Source organism: Ptychodera flava, chromosome 3 (genome assembly GCF_041260155.1).
Source record: "Ptychodera flava strain L36383 chromosome 3, AS_Pfla_20210202, whole genome shotgun sequence".
Classification (NCBI taxonomy): domain Eukaryota; kingdom Metazoa; phylum Hemichordata; class Enteropneusta; family Ptychoderidae; genus Ptychodera; species Ptychodera flava.
The window spans coordinates 38,762,413-38,780,992 of NC_091930.1; the positions used below are offsets into that span (position 1 = coordinate 38,762,413).

The following is an 18,580-nucleotide window of genomic DNA, read 5'->3' on the forward strand; positions in this document are numbered from 1 at the left end:
AAATATTGCTAACTGAACCATATATTCGTTTTCGCCAGCTAAAGCATGGAGGTAGAAAGAAAGAGAGCAGCAGGCTACGAGCTAGCTAGGGGGTCAATTTTCATCAACAGGCTGCTAGCTGTGCAGTTTACCTCTCAGCATGCACACAATGGGATTTCGATTTACGCATTTTTTACCTTCATGAATATTCCGGTGGCGAGATCTTTATCAAGATGGTCAAAATATAGCAGCTATTAGGCCTAATTAAAACTTTGGGAAATATGAACACGGTTTGAAATCAGTCTGATATAATAACTACCAACCTGTACATGTAGGCCTACTGACGGGAAAAGCGAAATTCTAGCACTTTTTTATGAAATCCATCATCGTATATCACGGTCGCAATTTACATGCGGGACTGAGCTCAGAGTTCACTATGACTTGACGTTGGATTTAATGGACCACGAAGGTAAATGCAGAAAGTGGAAAAGACATTTTCTTGAGCAATAGTCGCTACAGTCGCGGTATCTTTTCCCATACACCCGCTTTTCCGGAAAAGTGTTTTTAATATAAAAATGTGTACAATGTAAAACTTCGAAGTTCATCGTCTAAAAGTTGATTTGATATGCAGCAGTACGGTCTTTTTTATATCAATGGGTACACTGATATTATAAGTTCTCGAAACTAGTACAAATAATTCCCCTAACTCTGAAATTAATGCGCGTTAGTTCAGAATTCATCACGATAGATCGATGCATCAAAATTTACGGATTCATGTGACTGAACTATCTTGTGATTTGTTTGCTAATTGACGTTTCGGCGGCGAAAGTCCAAGGCCCAAAGAAGAAGTATGCAGTCCAATCACATATTTTCGAAGAAATAACCACAGCTTTCCATATAATGTGCGAAATCCGGCCCTGACCAATGCTGCCGTCCTGTTTCCGAGAATAACTTTCGAGCGGTGAAGCTAACATTGCCACTGAACAGCCTTGACTCGCCTCCGAGTCGATTTTTGATGTGGTTGAAGCACGGTCCTTTGGTTGAATTAAACCACTGGCGAAGAGTATATTGGCAATATTCAAAAACATACCGGTGTGAAATGTAATGCAGATCTCCTGGTTATGTGTCAAATAAGCAATTTTTGTCGCAAGTCATATCTTGTTTTTCAGAAAGTCGAACTCACAAGAGGGCAGATCGTCTGTGCAGCCGACAAGAACACAACTGTCATGATACCGGCTACCAAATACTATCACAAGATAGGCTGTCGTCTACTGACTCCACACATTTGTCATTTGAATGAACGATGTGTGACGAAAAGGGAAATATCCCATGTGTAACTGCTGTGGCGATATCGATGACAACCCTAACAAATCGTTATGAGACTGCATGAAGAACGAGCGCATTTTGCGAAAGATTATGATCTTAGTCGTTGTTATAAAACGTGCCTGCCTTTGAGAGTCATAATTGCTAAAGTCAACTAAAGGGACTGGTCAGTTTATTCGGCGGGGGGGGAGTGGATTCATAGGGGTCACCCCGTTTTTGACTATGATGATAGGGGGGTCACCATGTTTTTTGAAATGTCCAATTGGGGAGGGGGTTCAGTCTGTTTTAGAATTTTGACACGGGCTCATACTTGCCTACAATGCATCGTGCAAGCGACAAATTTCATCATTCAGTTGCATTCATGGCGCGCCCTTTAGGCGCTTAACTTTAATATTAATAATACTTTTTTCAGAGCCCCCTTCAAGCTAGCACGAAACTTTAATATATCAGACATATATGTCAGAGATATATGTATTGTGTTTTAAAATGTTGTCGGTGCGCCCTTCGAGCGCATTACTTTAAAATATCGAACTTATTTTTCAGCATTCCCTTCAGCCGCATGACTTTCATATATCAGACATATATATCAGTGATATCCAGATGTTAATATTTTTCAGCGCGCGCTCCGGGCGCTGTACTTTAATATATCAGAAATATATAAAAATATTTTGATGTCTGTAAATTGAACGTCTGTTTTGCAAAGTGTACTAATCATAATGAAACCTGCAGCGCATATGAAAAGCATAATAAGTTCCTGATACTTTTCTGTTTTCTCAATGAGAATTCAGCATTAGAAAGCAACATGCACTAATATTTTACAATCAAGCGTCAAACTTCATGATATCTGATAGGCACATTAGATGCTGTTTTATACTATTAGGAAATTAAATTTTAGCCCAGGATTTATTAACGGAACACAGTCCCAGGTGTAGACTGGCCCCCAGTCGCGCTTTCTCTTCAGTTGAGTTACTTGCTGACCAGGCGGCGTTCACTCCACGATCTGCGCAATAGCCTACCATTAACACAACGGTTTGCCGATGTTTAGTCCTTCAATTTATTATTTTTTGATACTTATATGCCCACAGACTTGGAGAAGTCTATCCCTGATACTCTTACACTTACCCAACAGACAAACCTGGCGGTCATACCGTTATATGAGATACAACGTTTGCAACTCTAAAATCTGACCAGAAAATACTTGGTACACTAGGAAGCACAAGGAAAAATTTAAAAAAAGGACACATCTTACCTACAAGAGCAAAATAATTTGACCTTACAGCATTGATGTATCTTTTCACATTCATGCTTACCGATGGCTGGCTGTACCGATTTACTCATACGGAAACTATGACTATAGTAGGTTCCCTTTGAGCGTATTTCAAATTACTGATGCCATCAGCTACAGCAAAGTATTTTCAGTATTGTCGATTCTGTGTTCAGCATTTAATTTTACTCATTATTTTAAAACATTCGTTGTTCGATTTTGAAAGGTAGTCGATTCGCCGGATAATTGCTATGCACTCGCAAGGGCACAGGCGATTTGATAGTAACTATGCGAAACCCGCACGATGCAAATGACAAGTTGTATCATAGGTTTTCGTCAAGCCACAGACCCTCTGCACACAAACGACGATTGAAGCATTCGTGCACCAGAGTGTTCATAACATTATGCCATACACGTAATGTGGGAGGACATCAGGCAACCTCTCCACATTCCGACATTAACCACGGTACGGTTTTGTGGAGGGACCATGACCACGGTAATTAGGGAAGTCCCTGCCCTGACAATGCTTGTTGCACACTCAAACAAATAATTCCCTTTGTCTGTGTTGCACACTTTCACCCTGACTGTACTGCCATTGCATTGTGACCACAGAGTGCGTACCGGGGGCCTTGGTTCGACCTAAAGCGCCCTTCTCAATCCCAGGTTCTCGCATTAGCAATGTGTCAACAGCCCATTAACAGTTTGTCATTCTTTTGTTTTCTATTGAATATTTTATCAAGTAAATAATATTTATATTAGATAAATCTGATAATTGAGTGGGGGCTTTAATATCGAAAAGGACACTAAATCATCTGGATAAAACGACCGATACATTCACAATTTTCAAATTTGATAATGGCCTTCCCGTCTCAGCAGTCTCCGACTTTTGCCATGGTAGTCAGCTGAGGTCGAGTAAGACAGCAAACAAAGGCTGTTTTAATCACGGCTATATCACGGTCATCTTTATTTCACGCAAAACTACTCAAGTTACTTTTTTTACTGTAGACGTTCTTAAAAGTTGTAGAACGCACTAGAAGTGGAGTCTGTGCAGTCGTGAATGTAAGGGTACAGGAGGGCCTGATAATCCCTTTCACACCTATTATTTTATCTTTGTCGACGCTGGCCTTTTCAGCTGTGGCATGATCAGGACGGCCAAGACACTCCATGGACGTATCTGTGGTACGTCCAGGGACACACACACACACACACACAAACTTCACTCATAATTTTCTATGCATCACAAAAATCTTTCAAATTTATAACATTCCTTTTTTCATCCATAGTGCAGTAGGGCTGACAGCGATCCTGCAAATGTTATTTCGGGTGCAACTCCATGACAATGCGTTCAATCAACTTTTTAACACGTTAAGGAAAAGAAAACAAGTTTACAAGAATTTGATGTAAATTGCAGACTTGAACAAAGTCTATTTTCAGTTAAACTTTCTAGCAACAGTGACTGAAGCAAGAAAACCGCTTTTGTTTATACATTCAAGGGGTTCCTCGTGATTGTGCTATTTACACCTTGAGACAATGGAGCAATGAATCAGAGCCCTGCAAGACTTGCCATTGCCTGACCTATCACTATTTTCTTCATGACATACCGGTGCAAAATGTAATGCAGGTCTCCTGGTTATGTGTCAAATAAGCAATTTTGGTCGCAGGTCATATCTTTTTTTCACAAAGTCGAACTCGCAAGAGGGCAGATCGTCTGTGTAGCCGACACGAACACAAACTGTCATGATACCGGCTACCAAATACTATCACAAGATAGGCTGTCGTCTACTGACTCCACACATTTGTCATTTGAGTGAATGATGTGTGACGAAAAGGGAAGTATCCTATGTGTAACTGCTGTGGCGATATCAATGGCAACCTTCCTGATATGTTAATGACATATGGCTATTTACACCTTGAGACAATGGAGCAATGAATCAGAGCCCTGCATGACTTGCCATTGCCTGACCTAGCTATTTTCGTCATGACTGCAGCAACATATACTGTGGTATACAAAATGCAAGCTTTATTTCAGTCGAAAGATAAAAAGACAGTTGCAAAATGATAAGAATTCAAGGAGGGATATGTGTCTACTACAGTGCGGGGACTCCAAAGTGCAAACGCTAAGCCCTTCAAGATGGTTTCCAGATGGGTATATAGAGTGAACGTTAGAAATGTGAGCCCAGGGAAGTGATTATATGTTTCTCACTATACATCCAGCTATTCTTTAACACATATAGTCCTTTTCAATTTGTAGAGACTGTAAGTTGTCATCCTCAGTGTTGTTTTACAATCTTTACCTCACACGTAAAATTATGCAACTTTATTGGATTGCATAAAGGTACATAATTTTAGTGAGCCATTAAAGGTATGGAAATCGATCCCAGGGCCTAGGAGTGGCACATGTAAAACAGTGTGTATCTTTGCGTCAGAGGTGGAATAAATCTATTTATCCACGAAATCTTAATCCCGACTGCTATGTTTGTACGCACATAGAGCCAGTCGACGTTAGGGACACAAAAAACAACACGAGGAACAAACAGGCAGTGGTTTTGAACAAAATCAATGTACCCGGTACTTCACCGATGTCTGTAACTCAGTACATGAAAATATTCGTAGCTTGACGCACTTTGAACATAGCTCGTAACAAGTGACAGCGGAAAGCCCACAGAACTACGTGTACAACTATAACAGCCACTCATGTAGTTGGCGCTCAGTGAAGATTTTTCGATCAACAACTTTGACGGATGATGGACTGACCTTTTCTACCGCAATTGTTATCTCCCTCGATTCAGCACAAAATTTTCGTATGGACTATTGATGCGGTGTTTACAGTTGTTACGTAGTGGTAAATCCTAGTCGTATTTACGACTGCTGCCTAAACAGTCACTGAATAAATTTTGCACGCATTTACGAGCACTGGATATTACTACCGTTTTTAATCGAAAACCGTCCGTATACGCACATGACAGTTGTGACAAAAATAACAACAAAAAATCTGGCGTACATTGTTACTGCATTACTTTGACCAAAAAATCACCCAAATGCCGAACGGTGATCATACAGAACTCTGCTGCAGGTTTCTGGACTAAACGACCCCAAACCGACCGAGTCCCAGTCAACTGTGCCGGGCTCGACGTCAACTCTATCAGCGTCAACTCAAACTTTCACTCCAGAAAACTTTACCCCACAAACTGGGAATATACTGAAATTTACCTTGAAAAAATTTCAAACTTTGTATCGTATTGAAAAAATCTTACCGGGCCACGGAGCAAATTAAAAAACCAACAAACCCCAACAGAAACAGTGGAATGATCATTAGTGTGCAAGGTCGCTGTATTATATGTCAGGGTGAAAAAATCTAGCTTTGAAATTTCTGGACTGTACAAACGGCGGGGCAGAATTAGACAAGATTACGACCAATGTGTTACCGCCGATGGTACATAACGTACTGTTGATAGCAGGTAGTTCGGTGTCCAGTGAGAACACGATTCCGAATATATCACGGCTGTTGATTTGAGCTGCCTCCGATCGAAAATTTTCAACACAAAGACATGATATCAATAATTTTGCGAGATTATAAGTACCCGCTGTCTTCTCGCCAAATAGCTGCGATCAAGATCATTATGATAGAAGCAATTGACCGCCGAACACCTGCTTGCTGATCTTATACACAACGAGTAAAATTGATTATTCCTGCTGAGAAATACGACAGCAAATATTGCAATGTGAATTTCTTACTATCTTCCTCGCAATGGTTTTGCAACTGTGTTTATTTTATCACGGTCACTGGACCATTTCTGACGATTTTTACTAACAAAGAATCAGTTCACACTCATCGACGGAACACATTGCAAAGACGTTCACAAAATTGTCATCACATTCATCACATTACCGTAATCCCCGTTTCAAAGACGTAGGAAATGTATAATGATTTGTTTATCTTGAAAAATCCCGAACTGAAGCCTCTAAATACAAAATGATTTTTCTTCTGAACAACTTCCCGACAACTTTACAATCACACTCTGGTCATCACATATGGCGGTTGTAACCGTACATGTGCTGCTGCCAATGGAGAATCAAAAGACTTCAAATCAACAGTCAAAACGTACGGAAAAAGTATCAATATCCAAGCAGTGTAAAACAATAATTTTGATAAGGTCAATTTATTGTATATTACGTATATAAAAAATCTCCGGACCACTCGGAACAGCGTAAGATAATGATCTCACTCATTCGAATACTACACTCACACGGTAGGGTAAAAATATGGGAACTCAGATCGTTATATACTGCTTCCGTCAAACGAGTCCGCTTATCTAAAGACGGCAAAAATGGTAAAAAAGACGGTAAAATGACCATAATTATTATTGCTTGTCTCTGTAAATTTTGCCGACTATTCGTTAGTAGTTGTCGAATTTCTTGAGTTTGTCCGAAAGCTATTTCAGTGAATGACGTAAGTTTCAAGACACCCGAGTGCGAACGCAATATCGATATGGAGATAGCAAAATCAGTCACAGACAATCGAGGAAGAACATAAGAGTCTATTAATCTGCGATTTACTTCATCCTAGGTTACCATGAAAGTAAAAAAGGTAATGTTGTGCCCTGGTTGGGAAAGAAAAGTTGATTAAGTTTTCAAAAAAACGTCAGCTAATACTCGAACAATTTAGTAAAAAACTAGCTCAGAAAAACGTATAGAGAAGAACGACATCACCGATCACGGCGATCTTCAGATCTTTTATCATGTTTCAGTCTGAACGGTCAACATTTGATGCTATAATCTATGTCAAGTGTCTCTTTTTGGTCAAATCCGACAGAGCTGAATCAATCACGATTTAGTTTCATCGCCCCGACCCGACAGGAAATAATGAAGCTCATGGGCACGCACCTGTATACATGTAATCGTGGCATGAACGTATCCAATGCCCGTCCACTGCATGAGCCATTGACCGTGCATCGCGAGCAAACAACGGTTTTGGATGTCACGAGAGCATTTTTTTTCGCAGTCTGTGAGCGGTTGAGTGGTTTTGGTAGGCTGCATACATGTAGATCGGAATCGAGTTGATTTCGGCGGAAAACAGTTAGAAAGTAGTTTTTCGTGCTCCGTCCAAATTGGATCCGCATGTTGCCGGTTTTGTCCATGGTAATCAGCAGAGCTGTGGTGGGAGGCCGTATAACGCCGGGAATACACGTCATCGTACGCAGAGCTATGCCACAACATACTTCCAAAGGCGATCTATCGTAAAATATCGTACTGCAGGTCAACAAAAACATCACCCATTCATAGGCCTACAGGTACACATATCAACGAACAAAAAGGGAGAGGCAATCTGCTTGAAACCATGAAGTAGTCCGTTTGTGTCTGAATTCACTGAGGCGCGTGTTCAGTAACCGTTGGTCAAGTTTTTACGTTCAGTAGTAAGAATCGTTTATTCATTGTTGACATCGTAATCGATCCGATGTACACAACAAATGTTTGATCGTTTGCACCTTTGCGCGTCCCCTCGTGATTGGCAGCTGTTTGAATGCTTTCATCTATTGTTCGTTGGACGCTTCGAACACAGCATCGAAGCAGTTTTGGCATAAAAAATCAAATTAAAATGGAAAAAATGAGAGAATTTCGCCAACAGGGTGATGCCACAAGTATTCACAAAACGTAATATGTTGGAACAGTGCTTTAATTTACACCATGGTTGTTGAAAGATCCAGATTTTCGGGAGCATTCGTTGACGTTGTTACCATGTGCCACTCATGTTGGATTATGAATCCCCAGGGAGATAGGGGGTATTTATAGGCTCCCCCTGCCTTTAAACCCTTTCTTATACAAGTGCATACAGATGCATATAGGCACCACCACTGACACCATGTTTACACACCTTTATGCACTGCATAAAGGTGCGTAAAGGAGCTGACCAACTTTATGCAATTTATGCAATTGCATAAAGAATGTTAAATTTGGATTTTCATCCAGTGAGCTAGTAAAGGTCACTTCCACATTTCTGCGATTTTCTTAGTTTTTTCGGCAATGTGACGCAAGTTCTTGAGAGTATAGCTCGTCGTCACGATGACATATTTGCTTGGTTTTATTACACAGATGGTAATGAACGATTCCGTCCACTATATACCGTCTCAAATTGTAACGAGCTCGAACAAATCCTGCTATCGATAAACGTAAACTTGCAGCAGGAGAGGGGTCAATTTGATCGGGGGAGGGGGTTTCAAGCTGATAAGTATAAACGCAATCCATGTCTTGACTCAAATGATTGGTCATGAAAGGCCATAGTCCTCTATCGTTAACGTTGAAGTTCTTGACGTACATTAAGTTTTGGAATTTTGTTTTATTTGTATGTGTATAGGATCTTTAGGAAAAAGCGTTTTTGACACTGCCAATGTTGATTGCAAAACGAATTTACAAGTGATAATATTTTTAGGTGTTTCAACTTTTGCAACGCTTTCACTCAGCATAAAAAAGTGTCTGCAGTAGTCATACTTTCCGTTACACTGGCTAGGCTAGTATCCATCATAAATACTTAATGGCTTCTCAAAATCTAGCCAGGTCTGTGTTTTTTAGACCCACAATGCATTGTGACACTAGAATCCATTAGTATCCAAAATGGATTTTGGCATGTATTCCCCGCAGCCTTAGTTTTTGCTGGATACTGGGGGAATCCATTATGTATTCCGGTGCTGGATTCTCAGTACTGGATAATGATGGATACTCTAATGGATTCTGCTGTATACTGTAAGAATCCATCAAAATGGATATTGCTATAGGTCTGTGGATACGGAACACTTCACATGGTGAATATTCAAATTTTTATATTTCATGGCAATTTTGTCATTTTTGGTCAAAAATCTTTAAAAAATCTTCTTCAAACTGCTAATTTAACAGCTTTGATATTTAGGACATAGATCTCTACTGATAGCCTTTTTCAGATTGTTCAAATTATGCAGAAATTTGCAACTTTGTATTTTTAAGACATTAAAAACATTTCAGATATTTTTAAGATATTAGGGATTACCAGAATGTGATATATTCAAGTTATGATGAAATCTACGTTTTCTTTTATTTTAAGGTAGCGGTAAAGGCTAGAGCGTCAGTTATAAACTTCAATAAAACTATTAAAATATAAAAGTAGTCAACATTCTCTGTGGAATAGAAAAACTAGACATTTGGGGTCAAAGGCATTGCAGAGATATAGCCTGTTGAAACTTCTGAAAAAGTGACCAAATAAGAGGAAGTTGGGGAGTCCTTAGTGTATTAACTATGGTAGAGGTCCCCTAGCTTTTAAAAAAATGTTTGAAAAGGGAAAGTCATTTTTTGCTGTTTTTCAGGAAAGTTTGACAAGGCAGTGCTTGCATTCAGAATGCATGACTGCTATTGTAAATGCATTTTTAGATTCTTTGAGTGTCAAAGAGGTGTCAAAAGTGAGATTAACCAAAAAGACTGCTCTGTGACTTCAAAAGAGGGGTGCAAATATGGCTTGTTTCTAACATTTTTGACAGAATAACAGTTTTCCTACATAATTTTATGCCAATTTAATCCAACCTTTGAAATGAGATATGGACATGGAATTTTTACAGCCCATTAACAAGGTTACAGACAAGATGACTATGGCACAATTTTCCTGTATTTGTACTTTTTGAAAAATCACATTTTGAAATTTGAAAGACTTTTTAAATAATTTTTTGATATGTAAGCCCATGTAAAATCATGAAAACAAATTTTATTTACAAATCCTGCCGTACAAATCTTACAATTAATAGTGTCAACATATTTATAACTAATTTGGTAGTATTAAGTACTATCCAATTATTATTAAATTCAAATATGTAAAACAATGTGAAAAATTACATTTTAATATTTACTGGTGTCATATTTCAAAACCATGGCAGCAAATATACAATTTTTATATTCTTTGGAGAAAGTATTAAGTAAGGGAGTTATCCTGAAAACTAAATATCTTGATTCTAACACTTGAAACTTGACATTAACTCTGAGAAAAGAATTCGTGCAAAATAGCCTTTACCACTACCTTAAGAGCGATTTTTAAAATGTTTGGTAAAAAATATTGTATAAAAATTAATAGCAGGGTACACCAGAATTATAAAGGTCTTTACGAATATGTTTTTAATTTCTGAAAAGTAGATTTTTGAAATGTCACCGATTTATTTCAGGGTTTATTTAAATATATTACAAACAAACAAACCTTTTTGTTTGTGAAGGACTTCGTTGGACAAGGAAATAGGTTTTATCCTGCCAAGGACCCACTTTCCCCACTTTCTGCATGTTGTGCCTTACTTTGACAATTTGACAACTTGACATGTTGTGTTTACTTAAATGTGGACAACTATATACCATGTGCACTAGAGAAGCCTTGACTAACTTTTTTCTTCAAAATTTACAATTGTCTACACAAGAGGAAATGTCTTTAAGAAGCCATCTTACAAAAATGGAGTATGCATTTCATACATATACGTGTTTTCAACACAATAAGTAAGCAAATTGTGAGCTTTTTCAGATGGGTTTTGTACGTTTTAAACAAGTATAAACATAAAACGTAATCCACAATATTTAAGTAAACCAGTTTTGTCATTACTTTGTTCATATTTTTTAAACGATCTACATTGTTTATATGGATTTTTATTGCTGAAGTTTTTGATAGGAGGGTGTTAACACCGTTAGTAGTTTCCTCTGACAAACTTTGCATACAAAGTAGCAATGTTTATTTGCCAATTTTACATGAGAGAAAATGCCGAGAGAGTTTGACCGGTTGACCTCGCTGTTAATTTTATGCAGGAAATTACAATAACAATGCTTGGTCGAATGACGCAGTGCCTTGAGGGTGGGATCACCAGTGGTATATGGGGAGGAGTACCTTCCCGATGGTGATAAGTGGTGCAGATTACCGTCGCCTAGGTGACTGGCGTATACGCGTGCCAAAAGACACCTATGGTTGATTTCCTGTTGACCAGTCGGATGGCAGAGTTGCAAATACCTGGACTGAACCATTTGGTTTTTTGTGGGTGTCGGTGGTACTTTGACAATATAAGTAAAAATGCACATATATTGAGTTTATTGTCTTGTTTATGAGCGGCCAGTATTTCCAACAGCATAAATTATGTGCATTTGCCCTTGAAGGAATAAATAATTTTCGAATAAAACATCGCGAATGTAACTACATTCCTTAAGCTCGACGTACACTTAAGTGCCCCAAAGAACCATGAAATCGCCCGACTTTCGATTGAAGAGATGAGTTTTGCCAAACCGCGTATACAGAAAAAGTGGCAGATGACTTTATTTTTAGAATCATAGACAGTATAGCGAGATGTAAAAAATGTGAAACAGGCTCCCCACCTAACTATCCTAAATGTTTTTGTGTCGAGTTTGTGTTTGATTCGTTTCGAAAATGTGTTCCTACATACTTATCCGATTGTTTGTGTTAATGAATGTTTGTTTCGCTTTGGATATTTGTAGAGAAGTTTGGATTAGTGTGTACGGTAATGTTTTGTTTGTGTGGGGAAAGCTTAAGGCGAGACGCAGCCGGACCTATGTTGTTACAAAAGTTGATAGAGTCGCCCTTTGACGCTTGCGTTTCGAAACCCGAGTGTGGTTTCTCATCAGTCGCAGTGTAGATTCTTTCCTTAGTTTGTGTTTGTGAAAATTTATTTTAATGCATTTTAGTGGTCTTGCTTTCCGATTAGCGAGGCAAGTATATTAATTTTGGTCACGTTGTGAGTCCGTTTGGTGGTTCGGTTTGTTTGTTCTATATTTCTTTACTTCGGTAAATTTTGTTTTGACTGGTGTGCCTTTTAGATTTTTGCGGAGGTTTGTGAATTTTTAGGCAATAAGTACCACTGCGGGGTACGGATTTTATGTTTATTGGATCAAGATACTTACAAGTATCCTGGTTGATGTGCTTGTTCTCGTACATTTTAATTAATAGTTCATTTACTTTGTTTACTGTTTGTTCTGGCTTGTTGTATAATACTGAGTGTTACGTAATTACCTTTCGCATTCGAGTACGTAATCGTTTGTGTTGACAATAACGAAAAACCGACCCTTGTCGAAGGGTTATTTTCCCAAAATTTGTCCATTGTTTGTAAGCTGGTTTATCGCGATTCTTTTGGCACGCGACATGTTTTGTTTCCTTGTTTGAAAGGGTATCTCTAGAAGTGCGAGTTTAGAAGCTTCAGATAGCTTTCAAGTTTTTGTTTTTTTGTTATTCGTGGAGTCCAACTTGACTTTTCTTTGAATTGGTGTTGTTGCGATTGTTTGTGTCTCACGATGTAGCGTAGTCACATTATACGACTTTATTTGTTGAAATCCTGAGGTGGTTTTATTCTGTTTGGCTTTGTTGGTGTCCGAATGAATTTAAAGGCTTTTGCCTAGTACTATTTTTCGGAGTTTCATAGTTTGAGCGATGATAGGTTGTTGTTGAATTTCATGTTGTTGTCGGCTTTTCTTTGGAAATAGCTGATTTATTTCCACGGCCATGTTTTCTGTTACGTTACTGTGATTGTTTATTTTGTATTTAATGTTGTGTTTCAGTTGTTTGTTATGTGTACGATTTTGTTATTTCTTTTAAGTGTTTGTGTGTTCTATGTCATCTTATCGTATTTTTTGGTAGTTCCCTTTTGGAGTATTTGGTGGCCCTGAAAAGGGCCGCTTGGTATGGGTTTTTGTTAGCGCTTGGCGCGTTTGTTTTGGCGATAAGCCTAGCTTTTTATGCTTCTTTTCGCCGATTCGATGTGCTTGGTGAGTAGGTGTTTGCCGCCTTCTTGTCACTGTGTGTGCTTACATGGACAGTCTGCATAGCCCTTGAATGTGGTCTCGATTTGATCAAACTTACAATTTAGGAGTATATATCAAAACTGATAAATGATTTATGTGATTCCTGTAGCTATAGATAGGCTACATTCAGGACGGGCAGCGACGGGCAGTAATTAGTAGGCAAAACAGGTGGTTTTCACCGTGGGCAGAACTCGGTGCAATGATACTGAACATTAATAGTAAGCCTGTCACCTTGAAGGTAATGCTGTAGGTGAAACAAGGACACACGATGGTACAAACAACACCACAAGTGAAACGTACACACAGAATACACGCGTTCCTACGTTGTGCCCACCCGTGGCCACGCGATTAAAATATGACTGATACTGCTGGATAGTGTTAATTGGGTCGGTAAACAGTCAATTAATAGTTTAATTGACTACCTGGGTGATTGGCAGGTCGTGTCCAACGACGCATATGCAAAGCAGGCCAAAAGACAAAAGCCCCCAAAGTTATTGACAGCTGGCCAGGGGTCACCATGAATACGTAATGAAGCTGCACTACGCAGAAACTGCGTAGTCAAGCCCTTCTTAACCGGTCAAACTCTCTCGGCATTTTCCGGCATGTATAGTAAATTATTGTATTTTACCGTATAAATGTTTTGTGCATTTTTAGAATAAAATAATTCTACTGAATATCAGTGGTCTGTAATATTATTTCAAGGCTTGAACACCCCCTGAACGCCCAAAATTAAAGGTGTTCAACAAGCGCGCATCATGTGTTCTAGCCTTTAACACACTTATCGTTGAACGGCGTCCATGCGTTCAAAAAGTGTTACAGCCCTTTGAACGCGTAAATGCGTTCAATTTTTTGAACACATTTCATGTGCAACGAGTGTTCTGATATGGAACACCATGGTGTTCAATATAATGTCTGATGAACACGTAGCGTTCAAAATCTGCTCACATGTGTTCAAAATTTGAACGTTGGTTGAACACGTAGTGTTAAATTTCTGAACGTCTAGACGCGTTCAAAAAGTGTTACAAAAAGGCGTTTAATTGGTGTTCTATCCTTTAACACTTAACTTTACAGTGTAGACACTACAAAACATGGCACGGTGCTTGTATTACGTTTGTACCACTATACAAAGGCGCAGGTTCTGGAAGGCGTCTCGTGTACTGAAACTCGGAGGATAGTTTCTTGACCTTTTAACACCCGGTATACTCTGGGAGTGTCTTGAATGAACGAGAAATGGGCCGACGTTATCGAACGGGCTTGTTGACTTCGGCTCCATCTATTGGTCAATTTCTTCATAAATTCTATTCGTTTATGCAAAGCTTGACAACAGATAATTTCATTACGAATATCGACGGATAGTGAGTCAACATCGATTGAAGATTAAATGTTGTGCACCCTGCAGATCCTACTGCATTTTTCTAATATATATGTTTATTCCCAAATTAATGGCAAATCAAGTCAAATCTACAAAACTGTGAAAATATCAAGTAAACAAAAAAGTAACAGGTATTTGTCTGAAAAAAGTAGTCATTTTGCCCCAAAGAATAGAAAAATATTGAATAATATCATCAACATACGCTTATGTATTTTGGGTTTCGCTCATTTGGTTTTTGCTGAGTCATCCTAGTCAAAATTCGATTATTTAGAGGAAAATAATAAAAATATATTACAGCACGGGTACACCAACCTGTTAGTCAAGAAAATATTCCATTGAAGCATTATTTTTTCTTTATTATTCTTTTTTTAAATTAAACTTTAACGTTAAATGACTCAGCAAAAACAAAATCAGCGAAACCCAAACACATGAGTAGGGTAATGAAAACGGCAACAAATACATCAAATTTCGGCTAAGGGCACTTACATTTTTATATTTCTCACACTCAGGCCGATGAACTCCTGTCATGGTATTCATCCACGGTGGCGGCCTCTTCATGGGCTCGGGGGGAACCGGCTGCAACCTCACAGCTCTGGCTGCCATTGGTGACGTCATCGTGGTGACAATTAATTACCGGCTGGGTCCTTTCGGCTTTTTGTCGACCGGTAAGTTCCATCTCAGAAACCAACATAACATAATATCGAAACGGTTGGCTTAAGGTAGAATGAGTCTCGGGGACAGATATTCGGACTCTCAAACTAATTCAACACTTTTCTGAACTACTACGTGTGGGGTCTCATTTTAAAGCTCTTGGAGTAAGAAAACTTCACCATTTAGTTTTCGGAAAATGGAAAAATTTTATTTTTCCCCATGAAGTTATCTCCGGAAATGCGGCCATTTTGAATTTAAAATATCGGCTTATCGTAGGGAATTTGTTTCTTTCTTGTACTAAATTTTCCACACTGATCCCTAAATTTCATTTCTGATTTGGTAAGGGAATGGTTGAAAGATTCATGGTGAAAATTTGAGCAAAACTTCAAGTCTTTCACTTTCCAGGCGCGTACTACCTCAAGCAGATACTAACAGGATTCTTGTTCTGGTTTTTAACATGGTGACACTGTGAAAGGGAGTCTTTGTCGTTTAGGTTTCACCGCACACAGTCATGGAAGAGAGACTCTAAATCCAGTAAATTAAATCTGTTTTCCCCTTACAGGTGATGAGCACGCCACCGGTAATTATGGTTTCCTCGATCAAGTGTTGGCTTTGCAGTGGGTTCACGACAACATAGCAGGTATTGATCTGCCGTTGAAATCAAAATTTTAAAGGATAAGAAATAGTGTTTCTAGATCTACTGTCAAGAATGTTTCACAGTATACAATGCGCCATCATTGGTCTGATTCCGTGTATTGTTCCGTTTTCTACAGCATTCGGCGGAGATGCCAAGAAAGTGACATTATTCGGTGAAAGTGCCGGGGCGATAAGTATCGAATACCTGATGCTATCACCTTTGACCGACGGTCTGTTTCATCGTGTAATAATGGAGGTAAGATTTTGACCGAGATTATGTTTATATACGCCGTTGTATTAAATTGCTCTCGGACCGTACTGTTACATTTAAAGTAGTTGTTGAATAGTTTACAAATTGCAATAATAGTACCTATATTCTTCAGAACTTGTGACGTAGAGGTCAATTTTAATCTGTTATGTACCTGGTCAGTACACTGCATCGATCCTTCCGTGCTTGTAACTTCTCTAGACGTCTCTCAGCATTGTATCATGCCGTCTCATCATTTCGAGTAAATAAAAGAGGTATTCCTTTGTTTCTCAACCATCTCCTGCTATTCATTTTGTCTGCAAGAAACACAATTTTTCAAAAACACTCTTAATTTAAAGACGACAATAGGGGACAACGCTTTCAGAAGACTACAATTATTTTCTAGGGAACTTTGGTTGCATTACCGCAATATTTTGAAAATGACAATTTTAAGTTAGTTCAGCTATAGCCTTTCCCGCATAGTTCAATTGTTAAATGCACACATAATAAAGTCTGAATTCCATTATGAGTTTGTTTTATAAAGGCCTACTGAGTAATTTCTTAAGAGAACAGCATATACGAAAGTTCTAACTGACCGTAAGTTTTTCACAGTTTTTACGTAGTAGCTCTTCGTTGTCTTAATAAGCTTAATCCATAATAACGTTGAGGTCTGAAGTCTGTAGTGTCCTCCTAATATATAGTAGATAACAGTCTTGGTCTTATTTTCCGTTTTAATCTGTATCTCTATTCACTCCTTGAACATCTCTCTTGCTGCTATGTCTGTCTGTCTGTCTGTCTGTCCTCTCTCTCTCTCTCTCTCTCTCTCTCTCTCTCTCTCTCTCTCTCTCTCTCTCTCTCTCTCTCTCTCTCTCTCTCTCTCTCTCTCTCTCTCAGAGTGGTACATCGACCATGCCAGGGTTTTTCCGTAAGGATAAAACAAAGCTAAGCAAGATAGCACACGGCGTGGGTAAACTGGTCGATTGCGAGAAAGACACATCGGAGGAATTGATTCAGTGTTTACGTGGCGCGTCTGCTGAAGATCTTACGGAAATAGGAAATTTGGAAAATGTAAGAATTTTTTTTAAGAATTATGAGTCTATCTGTGTTTGAGTGTGTGAATCTCTGCGTCTCTCTCTGTGATATAACTTGGAACTGCAGGAATTATTCATCTAGAAGTTATGGACATGATCAATAAATATCATGTATTACATATTTTTTAACGTAAAATTACCCGTATATTGGTCATGCACGTAACAAAATAGCATCCTAATAGGCCAATGTAAATGGGAGAAAATCAGATTTCATCTGATTTATCTAAACATTCAGAAATGATTGTCTTAAAACAACAAGTGGTTTTAAGCAATATCAACCTTTCCTTTATGTTGGATTTTTTCCATAGGGAAAACTGGCCAATCTTACTGGAATTTCAGACCTGATTCCATTTCCTCCAGTCGTTGACGGCAACTTCCTCACCGCGTCACCCGAGGATCTCATTCGAGACCGTAGCTTTCCAAAGAGGGGCATCGATATTCTAATTGGAACAATGGCTGATGAAGGAAGAACATTCTTAATTATGTTTTTTCTCGATAGCGCCAATGACACGGAGGTCTTCATGAACAAAACCACTTACGAATCGGTGTCGTCTCTCCTTTTGGGCAGCGACAAAAGCTCCAACCCAGCCGTGGTCGACGCCGTTAAGCTCATGTACGTCAACTGGGAGGACGCAGATTCGGAAGACGCCGATTACGTCGAAGCGTTAAGTCAGACGAACGGAGACATGTACTTCGTGTGCCCTGCCGATTTGTCTGCACGTGCGCACTTCGCGGCCGGCTCCAACGTTTACCAGTATCAAATGACTCACATACCAAACAAGTCGCTCTTTAAGATGAAATGGTTGAAAGCTATGCACGGGGAGGATATTCCCTTCGTGTTCGGTTATCATTTCGACAGTGCGATGAACTGGACAATGTCAGATGATGAGGTCACGCTGACTTTAAAGATCATGAAGTATTGGACAAACTTTGCCAAGACGGGGTAAGATTACCATTAGCATTATGTATTTCCTGGCTGAGGTTTTTATATCAGAAAGTTGAAATGCAAATGTCAGTACGTTTAATAGGATGACAGAATAATCCATATCATTCGTGTCAAATCGGTCTTTTAAATCGGCGTTTTCAAACTCATTTTCTCCCCATGAGTTTTCGTCATAGAGGGAAAACCAGCCATCATGATCGTGTCCTTCTAACTGACAAACCTATACCTCTGACTTTGAATTTCATCTCATGTAAATCAGAAAACGATTATCGAAGACGTCAAT

General features: G+C 39.0%; 1 protein-coding gene across 1 annotated transcript in view; it reads left to right on the top strand.

Moving 5' to 3' along the window:
• LOC139129289 (pyrethroid hydrolase Ces2e-like) overlaps nt 1–18,301 on the top strand; it is a 40,623-nt gene extending 22,322 nt beyond the window's left edge. Inside the window, exons 2-6 of the mRNA XM_070694928.1 lie at nt 15,239–15,394; nt 15,943–16,020; nt 16,154–16,272; nt 17,158–17,331; nt 17,663–18,301. Of these exons, the coding sequence (XP_070551029.1) occupies nt 15,256–15,394; nt 15,943–16,020; nt 16,154–16,272; nt 17,158–17,331; nt 17,663–18,301 (1,149 nt within the window). The 5' untranslated portion in view covers nt 15,239–15,255. The remainder of the gene's footprint in view (nt 1–15,238; nt 15,395–15,942; nt 16,021–16,153; nt 16,273–17,157; nt 17,332–17,662) is intronic.
• Nucleotides 18,302–18,580: the final 279 nt, after the last annotated feature.